Source organism: Bos taurus, chromosome 17 (assembly GCF_002263795.3).
Source record: "Bos taurus isolate L1 Dominette 01449 registration number 42190680 breed Hereford chromosome 17, ARS-UCD2.0, whole genome shotgun sequence".
NCBI lineage: Eukaryota > Metazoa > Chordata > Mammalia > Artiodactyla > Bovidae > Bos > Bos taurus.
Genome location: NC_037344.1, coordinates 40,031,767 through 40,052,331, shown reverse-complemented (window position 1 = coordinate 40,052,331; position 20,565 = coordinate 40,031,767). Strand labels below are relative to the sequence as shown.

At 43.3% G+C, this 20,565-nt stretch overlaps 1 protein-coding gene across 1 annotated transcript in view; it reads right to left on the bottom strand.

The window, feature by feature from the left end:
- C17H4orf45 (chromosome 17 C4orf45 homolog) overlaps nt 1-20,565 on the bottom strand; it is a 133,474-nt gene that overhangs the window by 64,424 nt on the left and 48,485 nt on the right. Inside the window, 1 exon segment of the mRNA NM_001077088.2 lies at nt 17,821-18,053. Within this exon segment, the coding sequence (NP_001070556.1) occupies nt 17,821-18,053 (233 nt within the window).

Sequence of the window (20,565 nt, the reverse complement as noted above, 5' to 3'; positions counted from 1 at the left end):
AGGGGAAAAATAAAAAATTCTTCAACTGGCTCTTTTTCCATATTCAGTTTTTCATTAAGACCACACATGTAGATTTGTCATGAAAAGCATTATAAATGCTGCCTTATTTATCCTTAGAGAGAAGGCACATTTCTATTGTTTTTTTTTTCTGTACTTCTCCAGGGAGATTAATGTTTTCCTTATCCAGGCGATAATTCAAGATACGTGAGGACTTCTAGCAACACTAGAACTTATTCTGTCGGGAATTGTTAGGATTTGTGATGAGTACCCAATCATTCTGCAACCAGTCTTTTACCCATAGTTGGCGGATGGGCCCTACCAGAGTCTGAAATATGAGTGGACTCAAATATTCAAGCTACAGGAAAGCTACACAGGAGGTTCCCAAGTCTCTGCTTGTGCCCAGGCCACAGTTCCTGAAATATAATTAAGTGCCTGGTTGGTGACTGCCCTCACCCTCGGAGTTTTCTAATGTGTTGGCACTGTTATTAATTCAAAGGTTAGGAAGTGTGTTCCTCCCAAGTTAATTGTCCAATTAGCTTTACAGTACAGAATTGCACTAGGGGTGGTAGCACAGGCATTGTGAACATAAGAGTATAACCAAGTTTCAGCAAAAGAAAAAATAAATAAAAGCTAAGTAGTCCTTGAATCACTACTGAATAACCGAGAAGGAGAATAATTCTCAAGTTCATGCACACTTAAAAGCTCATTCCACAACCCCCGTCCCCCACCTCCTTCTGCAACTTGGTTTGTTATCAAAGACTCTGCATGAAAAAAGAACGAGATTTCAGTCTCCATCTCCTATCATTTTTTCATGATCTGCTAGGCTGTGCTAAGTACTAGGAAGAAGGCTGTGGATGCTGTCAATAGAAAGTCAAGTAAGACAGATCTCACACCTCAAGTTACTCACAGCCATTTGAGATGTGGCTGGCACTATGCAGACCAATAGTCACACTAAAAACTTCAACAATGATGACAACACAGAGAAACTTCCTACGAACTCCTCCCCAACTGCAAGAGCCCATATGGGCCCCAAGCGCTTATTTTCAGTGCCATTTTCTTTGTGTCCAGAGACAGTGGGACCACATACCAGGGGCCTCTCTATTGAATGGGTTGTTTTCAATTTGCTCAATTAAGATTTCCTGAGTCCTGGGAAGAGAATAGCTAGATCCAGATTGCTATGCATTCTAGGCACTTTCGTCAACACAGCTGGCATACTTCAGAAGTGTTATATATGAATAATAGGGAAAACTATAGTCCTAAATTTATAATGATATTAGAATTTCTTCCAAACATCTCAAAAAGCCAGGATAAATGCCAGATTCAGAAAACATATGTCCTGGTATTTTAGCCACCTGTGCCTGGGATATTAGATCAAGCCCAGGTTTCTGAATTCTTGACAGTATATTTAAAGAAGCCTGATTGTGGAGTTAAATGTCAAGTTTACTAGAACTCATTCTAATTTATACATTTTTCTTAGCTTTGTATCTTGTTAGCATCATCAAAGAATATTTGTTGAAAACCTATGGAGTATGCTTAATACTAATTTTAAGAAGTGCAATATATTTTTTAAAAGGTTATATTTTCATTGAAAAACATTCTCAATGTGTGTGTTAAGCCCTACAGAAGTTGGTAACCACCATGGCGCATTTTTAGCCTTCCTTAATTAGAAATAAAATCACTCACTAGGCTCTAAATTGCTTTGAGTTTATTTCCTTCCTTCCCCCCTCCTTCTCTTTCTTTCCATCCTTTCTTTTGTTTTCACATTTCCACATCCTAACAAAAGATGTGAGGATCAGGATGTCTGTTTTTTTCCAATTCACCAAAAATCATCCATAAAGTCACAGCCAGAAGGAGGAAGCCCACACTGACTGGGAAGCCAGTTACCTGGGGCTAGGGAGCCTGGTGACACATGGAGAGGTGGTGCCCCAGGTACCAACCTCTTGTCCACAGAACCACTTTGGACGCAGCACAGAGTGCACGTCAGTGATACCTATCTTGCTTTTTGTTTTCATGGTCTGTTCCAGGAAGGAAGCATTGAACTTAAAATTTATTTTCTGAGAGTTCAGATACAAGTAATTCCTTCAATCTATTTGAGGAATAATATAGAAAGCCATGACTTCCCTGGTGGCTCAGTGGCAAAGAATCTGCCTGCAATTCAGGAGACACAGGTTCGATTCCTGGGTCAGGAGGATCCCCGGGAGGAGGACATGGCAACCCAATCCAGTATTCTTGCTGAGAAATCCCACGGACAGGGGAGCCTCGTGGGCTACAATCCATGGGGTTGCAAAGAGTCAGACACAACTTAGCGACCGAACAATAGCAACAATAGAAAGCCAAGTTTTATGAAATAGGGAAATATTAACACCTGTGTATTAGGAAGTTAATGTTAATATGGGGCTAACCAAAAAGTTAGTTTAGATTTTTCCATAATATCATGTGGAAAACCCAAGCGAACTTTCTGGCCAATTCAATATACTATTTCCCAAAAATGGAGGGCTATTTGGGCTTTGTAGCCAAGGTTTCTCCTTGCTCACAGATGGTCACTATGTGGCCTTCCCAAACTAGCCGCTTCCTGTGGTATCAAGAAAGCCACTACTTTATACAGCACTTAAGGATGAAAGGTGCTAATGTAATTATTTTTATATTAAACAACAGACTGTTAGGACTCAAATAACTCGTGAGAACTACACACACACACCCATCTGGGAAAGAAACAGCAGCCATTCCACAGCACACCTAATTTTAGAAAAGCTATTTTCTATTTAGCTTTTATAACTTGGTTGAAAAAGGAAGCTTTGTTATCTTTTAAAAGTCTTCTGTGTTGCTAACAACATGAGTGTGAGATCTTAGGAATTTGAATGAGACTGTGATTCACCTAAATGAACCCAAACATAAATGAGAAATTTGTGGTGAAAAACACCCAGAACTTCTGAAATGTGTGTGTCTGTGTGAGTCTACATACTGATCAACTCCATACCAACAATACTTCTCTATTTCTCGTTAATTTGAAAAATTTCCAGGACACTGTTGTGTGGGGGTGGGATTTGGAAGAATGCACAGGGTGTGGCTGGAGGGAAGTTTGGGAGGAATCTCACTTCTCTTTTTTTCCAAATTTCCAAAGATAATATTTAATGATATGTTTTGAAACACTGTATAGAACTTTTTACATAGAAACTTGAAGATAATACAATTAAAAATAGAGTTACCATTTTATCCTGCAGTCCCACTTCTGGGCATATATCTGGAGAGCACCACAATTTGAAAAGATGCAGGGACTCCAGTGTTCATTGCAACACTATTTGCAACAGTCAAGACATGGAGGCCACCTAAATGTCTATCAACCGAGGAATGGATAAAGAAGTTGTGGTACATATATATGTGATGGAATGTTACTCATCCGTTCAAAAGGATCAAACAATACCAGTTAGAGCAACGTGGATGGGCCTAGAGATTATCGTACTGAGTGAAGTCAGACACAGAAAGACAAATATCATTTTATATCAATTATGCAACAAGGAATTACTGTACAGCACAGGAACCTATACCCAATATTTTGTATTAACATACAATGAAAAAGAATTTGGGAAAATAGATATATGTACTTCTGTATGTATAACCGAATCACTGCTGTACACCTCAAACTAACACACTATTGTAAATCTACTATACTCCAATAAAAAGTTTTCAAGATTTAATAAAGGAACAAACAACACAGAAAATAACTATTAATGAGCTCTTTCTTATTATAGCAAATAAGTGGGTTATATCTACTACTGATGACTCATTTCGGTATTATGAATGAAGCATCTTGTGTGCAAATGATGCAGAATGGGGTGCCAGTAGACACTTGAGGCCCTGGGAAGAAAGGGCAGGTGCTTATGAGACAAAACAGCTGGGACTGACCTGGCCAGACCCTGCCTCGTGGAAAAGTGCTCACCCAGCTAGGTGCCTCCCACTGTGGCTACAGCCCCATGTTCTGACTCCATTTCCCCTCTCACATGCTGGACTCCCACTAAGTCCCTGAACCCACAGCCTAGGCTGGGATCCTGGTTCCATCATTGATCCCCTGTGCAGCTTCAGCAAGGGGCCTCAGCTGCCAATACCTCCATTCCCTGCTCTGTAAGGGAAAAGAATCATAGTACCTTCCTCAAACAGTAAATAGTCAAGAGGAGTTCGTTTTTTTTTCATCTATTTTACTGGAGTACAGTTTATTTACAATGTTGTGTTAGTTTCTGCTACAAAGCAAAGTGATTCACTTATATATATATATATATATATATATATATATATATATATGTTCATATTCTTTTGGCTTTATTCTTATGGCTTATGATAGAATATTGAATATAGTTTCCTGTGCTATACAGTAAGTTATTGTTGATCATCTATTTTATATGTAGTTCAGTTCATTTCAGTCACTCAGTCGTGTCTGACTTTTTGCGACCCCATGAATTGCAGCACGCCAGGCCTCCCTGTCCATCACCAACTCACGGAGTTCACTCAAACTCATGTCCATCGAGTCAGTGATGCCATCCAGCTATCTCATCCTCTGTTGTCCCCTTCTGCTCCTGCCCTCAATCCCTCCCAGCATCAGAGTCTTTTCCAATGAGTCAACTCTTCATATCAGGTGGCCAAAGTACTGGAGTTTAAGCTTTAGCATCATTCCTTCCAAAGAACACCCAGGACTGATCTCCTTTAGGATCTCAGTCCTTGGTGGATCTCCTTGTGGTCCAAGGGACTCTCAAGAGTCTTCTCCAACACCACAGTTCAAAAGCATCAATTCTTCAGCGCTCAGCCTTCTTCACTGTCCAACTCTCACATCCATACATGACCACTGGAAAAACCATAGCCTTGACTAGACGAACCTTTGTTGACAAAGTAATGTCTCTGCTTTTGAATATGCTATCTAGGTTGGTCATAACTTTCCTTCCAAGGAGTAAGCGTCTTTTAATTTCATGGCTGCAGTCACCATCTGTAGTGATTTTGGAGCCCCCAAAAATAAAGTTTGACACTGTTTCCACTGTTTCCCCATCTATTTGCCATGAAGTGATGGGACCAGATGCCATGATCTTAGTTTTCTGAATGTTGAGCTTTAAGCCAAATTTTTCAGTCTCCACTTTCACTTTCATCAAGAGGCTTTTTAGTTCCTCTTCACTTTCTGCCATAAGGGTGATGTCATCTGCATATCTGAGGTTATTGATATTTCTCCCGGCAATCTTGATTCCAGCTTGTGCTTCTTCCAGTCCAGCGTTTCTCATGATGTACTCTGCATAGAAGTTAAATAAGCAGGGTGACAATATACAGCCTTGACCTACTCCTTTTCCTATTTGGAACCAGTCTGTTGTTCCATGTCCAATTCTAACTGTTGCTTCCTGTCCTGCATATAGGTTTCTCAAGAGGCAGGTCAGGTGGTCTGGTATTCCCATGTCTTTCAGAATTTTCCACAGTTTGTTGTGATCCACACAGTCAAAGGCTTTGGCATAGTCAATAAAGCAGAAATAGATGTTTCTCTGGAACTCTCTTGCTTTTTCCATGATCCAGCGGATGTTGGCAATTTGATCTCTGGTTCCTCTGCCTTTTCTAAAACCAGCTTGAACATCTGGACGTTCACGGTTCACATATTGCTGAAGCCTGGCTTGAAGAATTTTGAGCATTACTTTACTAGCGTGTGAGATGAGTGCAATTGTGCAGTAGTTTGAGCATTCTTGTGTCTCTATTAATCCCAGACTCCTAATTTATCCCTCCCTCCATCCCCTCTCCCTTTAGTGACCATAAATTTGCTTTGTATGTCTATGAGTCTGTTTCTGTTTCATAAATAAGTCAATTCCTGTCATACTTTAGATTCCACTGTTTTTTGGTTTTTTTTTAATGGATCTGGTCAGCCAAATTATATGTGCTGTTTATACAAAAATATGGAGACCAGGACTTCCCTGGTAGTCCAGTGGTTAAGAATCCACCTTCCAATTGCAGGTTCAGTTCCTTATTGGGGAACTAAGATCCCACATGCTCAGTGCAACTAAACCCATGCAGTACAACTAGAGAATCGATATCATATGATAAATTTCTTTCTCCATCTGGCTTACTTCACTTAGTCTGACAATCTCTAGGTCCTTCCATGTTATTGTAAGTGGCACTACTTCGTTCCTTCTTATGGCTGAGTAATAATCTATTGTATGTATGTACCACATCTTCTTTATCCATCCATCTGTTGAACATTTCCGTTGTTTCCATGTCTTGGCTATTGTAAGCAGTCCCACAATGAACACTGGGGTGCATGGATCTATTTGAATTATGTTTTTGCCTGGATGTATGCACAGGAGTGGGGTTGCTGAGTTTGTTTTCAGTTTTTTGAGGAAACTCCATACTGTTCTCCACAGTGGGTACAACACTTCAGTTCAGTTCAGTTGCTCAATCGTGTCTGACTCTTTGCGACCCCATGAATGGCAGCACACCAGGCCTCCCTGTCCATCACCAACTCCCGGAGTTCACTCAGACTCACATCCATCGAGTCAGTGATGCCATCCAGCCATCTCATCCTCTGTCGTCCCCTTCTCCTCCTGCCCACAATCCCTCCCAGCATCAGAGTCTTTTCCAATGAGTCAACTCTTCCCATGAGGTGGCCAAAGTACTGGAGTTTCAGCTTCAGCATCATTCCTTCCAAAGAAATCCCAGGGCTGATCTCCTTCAGAATGGACTGGTTGGATCTCCTTGCAGTCCAAGGGACTCTCAAGAGTCTTCTCCAACAGCACAGTTCAAAAGCATCAATTCTTCAGCGCTCAGCCTTCTTCAGAGTCCAACTCTCACATCCATACATGACCACTGGAAAAACCATAGCCTTGACTAGATGGACCTTTGTTGGCAAAGTAATGTTGTTGCTTTTGAATATGCTATCTAGGTTGGTCATAACTTTTCTTCCAAGGAGTAATTTTAATTTCATGGCTGCAATCACCATCTGCAGTGATTTTGGAGCCCAAAAAATAAAGTCCGACACTGTTTCCACTCTTTCCCCATCTATTTCCCATGAAGTGATGGGACCAGATGCCATGATCTTCGTTTTCTGAATGTTGAGTTTTAAGCCAACTTTTTCACTCTCCTCCTTCACTTTCATCAAGAGGCTTTTTAGTTCTTCTTCACTTTCTGCCATAAGGGTGATGTCATCTGCATATCTGAGGTTATTGATATTTCTCCCAGCAATCTTGATTCCAGCTTGTGATTCTTCCAGCCCAGCATTTCTCATGATGTACTCTGCATAGAAGTTAAATAAGCAGGGTGACAGTATACAGCCTTGATGTACTCTTTTTCCTATTTGGAACCAGTCTGTTGTTCCATGTCCAGTTCTAACTGTTGCTTCCTGACAGCATGCAAATTTCTCAAGAGGCAGGTCAGGTGGTCTGGTATTCCCATCTCTTTCAGAATTTTCCGCAGTTTACAGCTCTTTTGTGTTTCAGTTCAGTTCAGTTCAGTTCAGTCACTCAGTCTTGTCTGACTCTTTGCAACCCCATGAGTTGCAGCATGCCAGGCATCCCGTCCATCTCCATCTCCCAGAGTTCACTCAAACTCACGTCCATCGAGTCAGTGGATGACATCCGGCCACCTCATCCTCTGTCGTCCCCTTCTCCTCCTGCCCCCAATCCCTCCCAGCATCAGAGTCTTTTCCAATGAGTCAACTCTTCGCATCAGGTGGCCAAAGTACTGGAGTTTCTGCTTTAGCATCAATCCTTCCAAAGAACACCCAGGGCTGATCTTCTTTAGAATGGAATCTCTAAATAAATTCATGGTGAGAAAAACGTTTCATAAAGAAACCAACCTTGGATCAATTTATTGAACAGCTATCAAGAAGTCTGTTCCCATGTCCATCAAACTCAGAGAAGCCCTCTGAGTTCAATCAGGAACTTGTGTCAAACAGGAGGCAGAAGTTTCAAAGCCTCAAAAAAATTGTCTTTATTATATCACACTGTATCCCATATACATATATTACTGATGCATCCCCATGGTTCTCTTTATTACCTTCTACACATCATTCAAGGTGTGATACTGTATGATATATTGGCTGTAATATCTGTTATGACTAATTGATTTAATATGGTCATTGGGATTATACCTAAGAAGAGTCAGTCCTCAAGTCCAGTATCACATTGTTTCTGTGGGAAAGCCAAGTGTCTTAAATTATCTAGCCATGAGGTCAGATGCAGGAGCAGAAAACAGACATGACAAGACCTGGATTAATGAAAGCCCGTGGGTGGGATACATGCCCACCTATGAACCACTTAAAGAAGCTCCTCAGTTTGAAACCAAAGATTTCAATAGTCTCCATATATTTTTTAAAATATTTATGTATTTACTTGTTTATTTATTTTTGGCTGCTCTGGATCTCTGTTGTGGTGCATAGGCTTCTCTCTAGTTGTGCTGCAAGTGTTCAGTTGCACCAAGGCAGGTGGAATCTTAGTTCCCCAACCAGGGATTGAACCTGCATCTCCTGGAATTGGAACGCAGATTCTTGACCACTGGACTACCAGGGAAGTCCTGGTCTCCATATATTGTTGTATAAACAACACATACAGTTTGGCAGAGACCAGATCCATTAAAAAAACAAAAATGTACTGCTCTTAAATCTATGAAAATAACAAAAGCAGTGATCTTCACTGGTTTATTACACATGTATCATTGGATTGTGGCCCGCTACCAGAGTAGGAAATAGCTAAATACATGAAGACCCAGAAGAGAGACCTGATGTGATTTTTACTGACCTCTGAAAATGTGGGGAAATATTTCAGGTGTCACTCAACCTGGAAGTCATCTTTCTACCTAAATCCAGATGACCTACAACCCCTTTCCAGTGCCTCCAAAGAGGCAGCTGCCCCAGGCATGTCACCAAGTCTACTGCAGGTGCCCGAGCTTTCTTAGCAGCCGGTCTTACAGGAACCTGGAGCAGTGAATTAGGAAGAGCAGCTGTTCAGGCTATAAAAACCCACTAGATGAAAGTTTGTGATTAAAATCCAGGTTCTGAGCTACTTCAGTGGGAGCTGCTGAAGAGTCTCTGCAATCAGAAACAAAGTGCCACCTTAGTGGGACTCTTACAGATGCAGAGGGTTGGGGATGGGATCGAAGACCACCAAGGACACGCAGCCAGAGAGGAAACAGGGCATGGATGGAGACGCTGCCCTGTGTTACATCGCGCGAAGGAATGGTTCAGCTCTTAGGTGAGGAGACATGAATTCACGGCACAGGCACTCATATTTCCTTGTGATTAGGGACTCATTTCTCCGGAGAAGGCAATGGCAACCCACTCCAGTACTCTTGCCTGGAAAATCCTATGGACAGAGGGGCCTGGTGGTCTGCAGTCCATGGGGTTGCTAGGAGTCGGACACAACTGAGTGACTTCACTTTCATTTTTCACTTTTCACTTTCATGCATTGGAGAAGAAAATGGCAACCCACTCCAGTGTTCCTACCTGGAGAATCCCAGGGACTGGGGAGCCTGGTGGGCTGCCGTCTATGGGCTCACACAGAGTCAGACACGATTGAAGTGACTTAGCAGCAGCAGCAGCAGCAGCAGGAACTCGTTTCTAGGCATAGAGGATGAGTGTGTGTGTATCAGCTCAAATGGCACTTTCTTCTCATTGATCGGAAGAGGCTGCCTAGAGACTTACGAGGATAAGGAGTCCGAATCTGGGGCTGTCCTGGATGTAGGGGAAGCGGGGAATGGAGCCAGGCCCTGGGTGTGGGGTTGGGCAGGGGGTTGAGGGGGAATGAATAAACTTGGTGACAAATCCTAGGCCTTAACTGGTAGGTAAATCATATGTGGTTCTTGACCTGTGCTGTTGCTGCTGTGAAGTTGCTTCAGTCGTGTCTGACTCTGTGTGACCCTATAGACGGCAGCCCACCAGGCTCCCCCATCCCTGGGATTCTCCAGGCAAGAACACTGGAGTGGGTTGCCATTTCCTTCTCCAATGCACGAAAGTGAAGTTGCTCAGTCATGTCCTACTCTTCACGACCCCATGGACTGCAGCCTACCAGGCTCCTCCATCCATGGGATTCTCTAGGCAAGAGTACAGTATGTACAGTCATTCTCAGTGCATCCTTTTGTTCTCATGATAAAGTTTTAAGTCCAAGGAATCCTTTAACCCTGGTGGTCCAGTGGTTAAGACTCCATGCTTCCAATGCAGGGGTTATGGGTTCGATCCTTTATCAGGGAAATAGATCCCACATGCCACAGAGTACAGCCCCAAAAAAAATAAATAAAAAAAATCAAACTTAAGACAGATACATCTTTGAAAACATTTACTGTCAAATGCTGGGGCACAGGACAAGCTGTCACAGCCTGTGCCAAACAAGGCCAGCTTCCACGTGAGCCCTGGGTGGGGAGAGCTCTGTCTGGTTTACACGCAGTCCCACCATTTTATGAGAAGCACACAACCATGTAGGGCTGAGAATTAGAACCGTCTGTGACATTCCATCCAAAGAAACGGAATAAATCCCTTCCTGGAAGGCTAAGTCGTGCCTGACGTGGATCTTGGATTCACAGCCCCACGCACTCAAGACAGAGACAACTCGAGGGCTGTGCACAAAAGCTGGGCATCACCTGAGAAAAACCACAAGGCCACCCAAGTTCTGGACTCTCTTCAAATCAGCTGCCTTGCTCTTGGTGCATTCTCTTCTCACTAGCGATCACTTTTGATATTGAACCAAGCTTCTGATCTTCGTCTTCATTGCCTGAGTGGAACAGGGTGCAATTTAGGAACCTGAGCCCTCTTTCTGTGTCACTGGCACTGCTGCTGCTGCTGCTAAGTCACTTCAGTCATGTCCAACTTTGTGCGACCCCATAGACAGCAACCCACTAGGCTCTTCTGTCACTGGGATTCTCCAGGCAAGAACACTGGAGTGGGTCGCCATTTCCTTCTCCAATGCATGAAAGTGAAAAGTGAAAGTGAAGTCACTCAGGCGTGCCTGACTCTTAGCGACCCCATGGACTGCAGCCCACCAGGCTCCTCCATCCATGGGATTTTTCCAGGCAAGAGTACTGGCACTGGGTGACATTAAATACAAAACCACAGTCCTCACTACTGACATCGGGGTGTTAACCTCTTGCCGGGCACTGTGCTGAGTGTGTTCCTTGTGTCCTTTATAACTCACAACAGAACAAGAATGATACCTGAGAGTCTTTTTTTTTTTTTTCCAGAAAAAAAGTTGAGATTTTTATTGTAATTACATGGAAATTATTTTTATCAATCTGATAAATTTATGATATAGAATTTTTATGATTCAGTCTTTATGATATTGAATCTTTCAGTTCACAAACACGATATATCTCTCCACTTATTTACATCCTGTTTCAATAGTTTTATCATTTTTCTCCATGTACAGAACACCTTTCTTTTTATTGACGTATAGTTGATTTACAAGGTTGTACCAGAACATCTTTTTTTAGGATCTATTCCTACATACTTTATATTTGCTGATGATATTGTAAGTAGTATCCTGTTTTGCTGCATTTTCTGTTTGTTTCTGGTACAGAAAAATAAAATTGATTTTTACACCTGGATTTTGTGTCCCGTGCGCAGGCGGCTGTGACGGGCACGCCAAAGCGCAGGCAGCTGCGACGGGCGCGCCAAAGAATGGCCGAGAGGAGCTACCCCACATCCGAGGTCAGGGGCAGAAGCCGGGAGGACCCCATACCCAAAGGGCGGCGGCCAAGAGGAGCTACCCCGTGTCCGAGGTCAGGGGGGGCGGCCGAGAGGAGATACCCAGCGTCCGAGGTCAGGGGCGGCGACGAGAGGAGTTACCCCACGTCCGAGGTCAGGGGCGACAGCCGGGAGGAGATACCCCATGCCCCTAAGCCCGAGGCCAAGGGCGGTGGCAGGGAGGAGCAACCCCCCGAGGCCAGGGGCGGTGGCCGGGAGGACCAACCCCACGTCCAAGGAGCCGTGGCTTCGGGGCACAGGAGGGCCTAGAGGAGCCATCCCACGTTGAAGGTCAGGAAGGGTGACGGCGAGGAGATACCCCTCGTCCAAGGTAAGGAGCAATGGCTGCGCTTTGCTGGAGCAGCCGTGAAGAGATACCCCACGCCCAAGGTAAGAGAAACCCAAGTAAGACAGTAGGTGTTGCAAGAGGGCATCAGAGGGCAGACACACTGAAACCATACTCACAGAAAACTAGTCAATCTAATCACACTAGGACCACAGCCTTATCGTTTAACTCAATGAAACTAAGCCATGCCCATGGGGCAACCCAAGACGGGCGGGTCATGGTGGAGAGATTTGACAGAATGTGGTCCACTGGAGAAGGGAATGGCAAACCACTTCAGTATTCTTGCCTTGAGAACCCCATGAACAGTATGAAAAGGCAAAATGATAGGATACTGAAAGAGCAACTCCCCAAGGTCAGTAGGTGCCCAATATGCTACTGGAGATCAGTGGAGAAATAACTCCAGAAAGAATGAAGGGATGGAGCCAAAGCAAAAACAATACCCAGCTGTGGATGTGACTGGTGATAGAAGCAAGGTCCGATGCTGTAAAGAGCAATATTGCATAGGAACCTGGAATGTCAGGTCCATGAATCAAGGCAATGTGGAAGTGGTCAAACAAGAGATGGCAAGAGTGAATGTCGACGTTCTAGGAATCAGCAAACTGAAATGGACTGGAATGGGTGACTTTAACTCAGATAATCATTATATACTACTGCGGGCAGGAATCCCTCAGAAGAAATGGAGTAGCCATCATGGTCAACAAAAGAGTCCAAAATGCAGTACTTGGATGCAATCTCAAAAACGACAGAATGATCTCTGTTCGTTTCCAAGGCAAACCATTCAATATCACAGTAATCCAAGTCTATGCCCCAACCAGTAACGCTGAAGAAGCTGAAGTTGAACGGTTCTATGAAGACCTACAAGACCTTTTAGAACTAACACCCAAAAAAGATGTCCTTTTCATTATAGGGGACTGGAATGCAAAAGTAGGAAGTCAAGAAACACCTGGAGTAACAGGCAGATTTGGCCTTGGAATATGGAATGAAGCAGGGCAAAGACTAATAGAGTTTTGCCAAGAAAATGCACTGGTCATAACAAATACCCTCTTCCAACAACACAAGAGAAGACTCTATACATGGACATCACCAGATGGTCAACACCGAAATCAGATTGATTATATTCTTTGCAGCCAAAGATGGAGAAGCTCTATATAGTCAGGAAAAACAAGACCAGGAGCTGACTGTGGCTCAGATCATGAACTCCTTATTGCCAAATTCAGACTTAAATTGAAGAAAGTAGGGAAAACCACTAGACCATTCAGGTATGACCTACAGTGGAAGTGAGAAATAGATTTAAGGGCCTAGATTTGATAGATAGAGTGCCTGATGAACTATGGAATGAGGTTCGTGACACTGTACAGGAGACAGGGATCAAGACCATTCCCATAGAAAAGAAATGCAAAAAAGCAAAATGGCTGTCTGGGGAGGCCTTACAAATAGCTGTGAAAAGAAGAGAAGCGAAAAGCAAAGGAGAAAAGGAAAGATATAAACATCTGAATGCAGAGTTCCAAAGAATAGCAAGAAGAGATAAGAAAGCCTTCTTCAGCGATCAATGCAAAGAAATAGAGGAAAACAACAGAATGGGAAAGACTAGGGATCTCTTCAAGAAAATCAGAGATACCAAAGGAACATTTCATGCAAAGATGAGCTCGATAAAGGACAGAAATGGTATGGACCTAACAGAAGCAGAAGATATTAAGAAAAGATGGCAAGAATACACGGAAGAACAGTACAAAAAAGATCTTCACGACCCAGATAATCACGATGGTGTGATCACTGACCTAGAGGCAGACATCCTGGAATATGAAGTCAAGTGGGCCTTAGAAAGCATCACTACGAACAAAGCTAGTGGAGGTGATAAAATTCCAGTTGAGCTATTCCACATCCTGAAAGATGATGCTGTAAAAGTGCTGCACTCAATATGCCAGCAAATTTGGAAAACTCAGCAGTGGCCACAGGACTGGAAAAGGTCAGTTTTCATTCCAATCCCAAAGAAAGGCAATGCCAAAGAATGCTCAAACTACCACACAATTGCACTCATCACACACGCTGGTAAAGTAATGCTCAAAATTCTCCAAGCCCGGCTTCAGCAATATGTGAACCGTGAACTTCCTGATGTTCAAGCTGGTTTTAGAAAAGGCAGAGGAACCAGAGATCAAATTGCCAACATCCGCTGGATCACGGAAAAAGCAAGAGAGTTCTAGAAAAACATCTATTTCTGCTTTATTGACTATGCCAAAGCCTTTGACTGTGTGGATCACAATAAACTGTGGAAAATTCTGAAAGAGATAGGAATACCAGACCACCTGACCTGCCTCTTGAGAAATTTGTATGCAGGTCAGGAAGCAACAGTTAGAACTGGACATGGAACAACAGACTGGTTCCAAATAGGAAAAGGAGTTCGTCAAGGCTGTATATCGTCACCCTGTTTATTTAACTTATATGCAGAGTACATCATGAGAAATGCTGGACTGGAAGAAACACAAGCTGGAATCAAGATTGCCGGGAGAAATATCAATAACCTCAGATATGCAGATGACACCACCCTTATGGCAGAAAGTGAAGAGGAACTAAAAAGCCTCTTGATGAAAGTGAAAGTGGAGAGTGAAAAATTTGGCTTAAAGCTCAACATTCAGAAAACGAAGATCATGGCATCCGGTCCCACCACTTCATGGGAAATAGATGGGGAAACAGTGGAAACAGCGTCAAACTTTATTTTTCTGGGCTCCAGATGTAGTGACTGGGCTCCAATCACTACAGATGGTGACTGCAGCCATGAAATTAAAAGACGCTTACTCCTTGGAAGGAAAGTTATGACCAACCTAGATAGCATATTCAAAAGCAGAGACATTACTTTGCCAACAAAGGTCCATCTAGTCAAGGCTATGGTTTTTCCAGTGGTCGTGTATGGATGTGAGAGTTGGACTGTGAAGAAGGATGAGCACCGAAGAATTGATGCTTTTGAACTGTGGTGTTGGAGAAGACTCTTGAGAGTCCCTTGGACTGCAAGGAGATCCAACCAGTCCATTCTGGAGGAGATCAGCCCTGGGATTTCTTAGGAAGGAATGATGCTAAAGCTGAAACTCCAGTACTTTGGCCACATGATGCGAAGAGTTGACTCATTGGAAAAGACTCTGATGCTGGGAGGTATTGGGGGCAGGAGGAGAAGGGGACGACAGAGGATGAGATAGCTGGATGGCATCACTGACTCGATGGACGTGAATCTGAGTGAACTCCGGGAGTTGGTGATGGACAGGGAGGCCTGGCGTGTTGCGATTCATGGGGTCGCAAAGAGTCGGACACGACTGAGCGACTGATCTAATCTAATCTGACTACCAAATTCGCGTATACTTTGAGGTATTCTAGGTAGACAAACATGTTAGCAAATAATGATAGTTTTACTTCTTCTATTTCAATCTTTACACATTTTATACTTTTTTTTTTTTTTTCCTTACTGCCATGGTTAAGACCTCCAGGACAAAGCTAAATGAAAAAATCAGGATTTGGGGCATCCATGTCTTGTTCTTGGTCTTAAAGAGAAATGCTTTCACTGTTTTATCAAGTATCTCTATTGTAATCTCCTTTTTTATAGATAATCCATATCAGATTAGGAAATTCCCTTGTATTCCTAACTTAAGCTAAAAGTGTTTTCATTTTTGGGGTTTAATATGTAAGTAGGAAAACATTATGTTGGGAAGTTAAGAAGCATTCCAGACCTAGAGCTTGCTGTGTGGCAGATACTGTGCCCAGCAGTTGGCAGATATTTCTTCATGACAGCCCAGTAAGGCAAATGCTCAGGTTCATAATGAAGAGACACAGCACTCTTAAGGAACTGGCCCAAGATCTCTCACAGCTAGGAGGTGGCAGGGTGGGGTAGGAATTCAAGTGGTCTCAGGAAGTGGACACCTAAACACCACCATGGAGCAGAGGAGGCTCAAAGACCCAGGGAGGTGAACTCAGAGCCCAGGATCACAGAGCTGAACCTGACCTCAGGCAGGAGTGGAACCCACGCTGTCTGACCCCAAAGTGGACACCTAAACACCACCATGGAGCAGAGGAGGCTCAAAGACCCAGGGAGGTGAACTCAGAGCCCAGGATCACAGAGCTGAACCTGACCTCAGGCAGGAGTGGAACCCACGCTGTCTGACCCCTCTTGAGGAACTGGCCCAAGATCTCTCACAGCTAGGAGGTGGCAGGGTGGGGTAGGAATTCAAGTGGTCTCAGGAAGTGGACACCTAAACACCACCATGGAGCAGAGGAGGCTCAAAGACCCAGGGAGGTGAACTCAGAGCCCAGGATCACAGAGCTGAACCTGACCTCAGGCAGGAGTGGAACCCACGCTGTCTGACCCCAAACCCACGCTGTCTCCCAGCTGCTCTCAGGTACTGAGGAAGGTTGGTCCAGAAAAAGGCTTTAACTTTGTTAACCATTCTGTATAACACTGTGGGCTTCCCAGGTCGCTCAGTGGTAAAGAATCTGCCTGCCAAAGCAGGAGATGCAGGTTTGATCCCTGGATTGGGAAGATCCCCTGGAAGAGGAAATGGCAACCCAATCCAGTATTCTTGCCTGGATAATTCTATGCACAGAGAAGCCTGGAGGGCCACAGTTCATGGGGTCGTAGGGTCGGACACGACTGAGCACGCATGCACATAAGATGGCACTAACTACCTCAGGAATTAAGGCAATTGATACATATTCAATTTGTTGCTGCATCATTGATACATATTCAATTTCCAGGGAAAGACCTGCCTGGAAAAAAGTCTGAATCCTCAGATTTTGCTTCTAAAATAACCTGTGCTCTCTGTTTCAGAGGAGACTGGCTGTGCTCATGCCTGCATCCACATCACTGAAGGGAGGTAAGGCAGGCTTTTTCAGAGCCCTCCCGCTACCCGCCCTAGATGGCCTGACTTAGAGGCACGATCCGGGTTTTGAATCTCTGGGGCTGGTTTCTAGGTTTGTGGATGACGTCCAGCACAGACTGCTGCTTTACCACCACCCACTCACCGAGCCGCTCAAGAGCGGGGGAATGTGTGTGAATGTCACCGAATAGACGGGAATCTGGATGCATGCCAAAGCCAAGTGCAAATGCTTTTGGATTCCCTCCGGCTTCCTTCTCTTCACACCCCTCCTCTCATGTGTTCAAGGGACTTAAAGAGGGTGATGGCAGCCAAGTACTTTTATCCACACAGTCATTTTTCTGCACAAACTCCAATCTCATTGCTTCTCAAGGACAAGTCCAGGACACAAGGTTTCTTATGGAAGCAAACTCAGAAAGCATTTAAATCAGAAAATGGTAGGGAGGGCAAGTGAAAGCTGTTATCATTTACTGTACTGATGATGAAACAGAAGCCCTACAAATATAATGATTTTTTTCCGATTCGTAGATCAATACATTTGATGTGAAAAAGTTTAATGTGAAGAAGTCTTGGAGACATATTTAATATTATGGATACCAAAGAGCTGCCACTTAGAGTTTTTTTTGCTTTTGTTTTTTGATGGTTCCAGGTGTTTATTTGAAAGCAAGTCTTTTTTTGAAAGTCTGACATACAGATTTTTCAATACATGATGGAGCATTTTACTAGTAACAGTCCTTATGACATTATACCCAAGGCTAGAAATCACAGTGAGGGACTTAAAACTTTTTCGGCTTACTTGGTTTTGACTGTATTGTTATCTGCTTCAATTAATTGTAATAATAAATTAGTTGTAAAATTAGTCTGGAAAAAATAAACTATTCATTGGGAGAAATAAAAAAGCAAACAATGTTTGAGGAGGAGCATAAATTTAAAAGCAATACCTTGATGTGAAAGCCAGTCTGAAGCCTTGTTTTGTTGATAAAATCATACTCTGGTATTCCCCAGCCAATTTCACCAACATACTCAGGTTTATATTTAGCTGGCAAGCTTCTGTTCGAGGCAGGCCTCCATAAATATCTGAGATCTCCAGTTTTCTCTAATGCAGGACGCTTTTCTCCTATGTAGGCAGTGTGCTGAGCGACTTGAGGGAGGTGATCCTTTACATAAGCTGGGCCTTAAAACAGAAAGAAAAAAAACCCTGAAAACCTCCGCACTTTATTCTGAGATGCTTTGGTTATTCTAAAAGGTGGAGATAATTCTAGCTAATGATTTTGTGCATTCAGTAATGATTGCGTGCACTATGTTCTAGGTGCTGCCATAAGCTTTTTAGATATGTTAATTCAGTTGCTCCTTATAATAACCAAATGAAGTATGGGGTATTATTTTCCCCAGTTTATAATTGGAGAAAACGAGGCCCAGAAAGATTAGTTACTTGTCCAGAGTCATAGCTAACAAGCCCTTCACTCCTTGACAGGCTATCTCACAGACTGGGCTATTAATCACCCCACTACACGGCTTTCTTTATAACCAATTTAATACAAACATGTTTTATTTTATTTTATTGAAATAGTTGATTCACAGTATTGTGTTATTTTTTTCTACACAGCATGACCTTGGTGTTTATCCATCCTATACATAAAATAGTTTGTCTGCTAATCCCAAACCCCCAATCCATGCTTCCCTGCTCCAAGTCCAGCCTGGCAACAATAGGTCTGTTCTCTAAGTCTGCGAGTTTGTTTCTGTCTCATAGATGATGTCATTTGTATCATTTTTTATTCCATATATAAGCCATTATATATAATATTTGTCATTCTCTGACTTTACTTCACTTAGTATGATAATCTCTAGATCCACCCATGTTGCAAATGGAATTATTTCATTTTTTGTGGCTGAGTAATATTCCACTGTCTGTTTCCATGTCTTGGCTGTTGTGAATAGCTGACACATTCTATACACTAAAACTTCTCACGTATACCACATTTTAAGGATGTAGGTCTTTAGACATTAGAATGTTTTATCTAGAGAGATAAAATCCTGAAATGAGGATTAGAAAATTCCCCAAATGTATTAGAAGCCATAGGAAAATGGAGAAAATTGTCAAATTAAGAGGCCCAAAGGCAGGGGCATTAAATAAATATTGGTATTTTAAATGAAAGACAATGAACAAAAAGGAATCAATGAATTGTGGAAGTGGGCAAAACAAGCAAACGTAAGAGGAGATCTGGAAAAAGATCACTTACATACAACTGGTGTTGAAAGTTGATGATGTAAATGTGTAAAGTGAAGCCAGGAAGGGTCTGATCAGAACAGACAATGAACTATGGCCAAGGAAGTGTCTCAGAAGACCCAGAAGCAAAGTGGCTGAAGCACTGTCTGGGCAGATTGGAGACACAAAAAAGAGCATCACTCCTCTTACTCAAGGGAAGCCCAGACTTTGGAGACACAGGTTTTGCTATGGTCATGGTGTCACTTGGTGCCTTCTGGCCCCAGGGCCCCTCTGGTTTTGTCTTGGGTCATTGAGCTGAGGGTTTTCAGAGAGTACAAGTAGTCGGGAGTTTGACTAAGTGCTCTGATGGAGAGGTCAGTATGGTAACAAATCTGTGCCTAGAAAAATCCTCCAAGCTTTCCAAGGAAACTGAAATGAGAGAAGCGGGACTTCCCTAGGGGCACATAAGAATCTGCCTGCCAATGCAGGGGATGTGGGTTTGATCCCTGGTCCAGGAAGATCCCACATAACATTGAACAACTAAGCCAGTGCATCACAACTACTGAGCCCGTAAACCGCAGCAAGAGAAACCACTGCAATGAGCGTCCCCACTCACCTCAACTAGAGAAAGCCCATGCTCAGCAATGAAGACCCAGTGCAGTCAAAATACATCAAAATAAATACCTTGATGCTGGCAAAGATTGAAGGTGGGAGGAGAAGGGGATGACAGAGGATGAGACGGGTGGATGGCATCACTGATGCAATGGACATGAGTTTGAGTAGGCTCTGGGAGTTGGTGATGGACAGGGAAGCCTGGCCTGCTGCAGTCCATGGGGTCGCAAAGAGTCGGACACGACTGAGCGACTGAACTGAACTGAATTAATTTAAAAAATTTAAAAAAAGCAAACATGAGAAATGGCTCTCCAGACACAAGACCCGGGCAGATGATTCCCTAGCTTCCTAATCACTGTGCCCCCTGGGATGCCTGTGTGTCGACTGGCTCGTTTCCTGTGATGAATCCATTATGACTGCATGTTCTCACTCAGGCAAAAGGACTCTGTATAGGGTGACCGAGCATTAAAAACTGTTTTCTCTCCCAAGTTAACCAGTGCTGAGGGCTCACTTACAAAGCTCCTGCCATAAACACAATTTGCAATCTCCTCCAAACAGGATGAAATTGTGACTGTTTTAGTCTTGCTGAAGTTTCAGGGTATGCTTAGGCTGGTGTTTTCCCAAGCATGAAAGTGAAAGTGTTAGTTACTCAGTAGTTTTGAACTGTGGTGTTGGAGAAGACTCTTGAGAGTCCCTTGGACTGCAAGGAGATCCAGTCAATCCATTCTAAAGGAGATCGGCCCTGGGATTTCTCCGGAAGGAATGATGCTAAAGCTGAAACTCCAGTACTTTGGCCACCTCATGCGAAGAGTTGACTCATTGGAAAAGACTCTGATGCTGGGAGGGATTGGGGGCAGGAGGAAAAGGG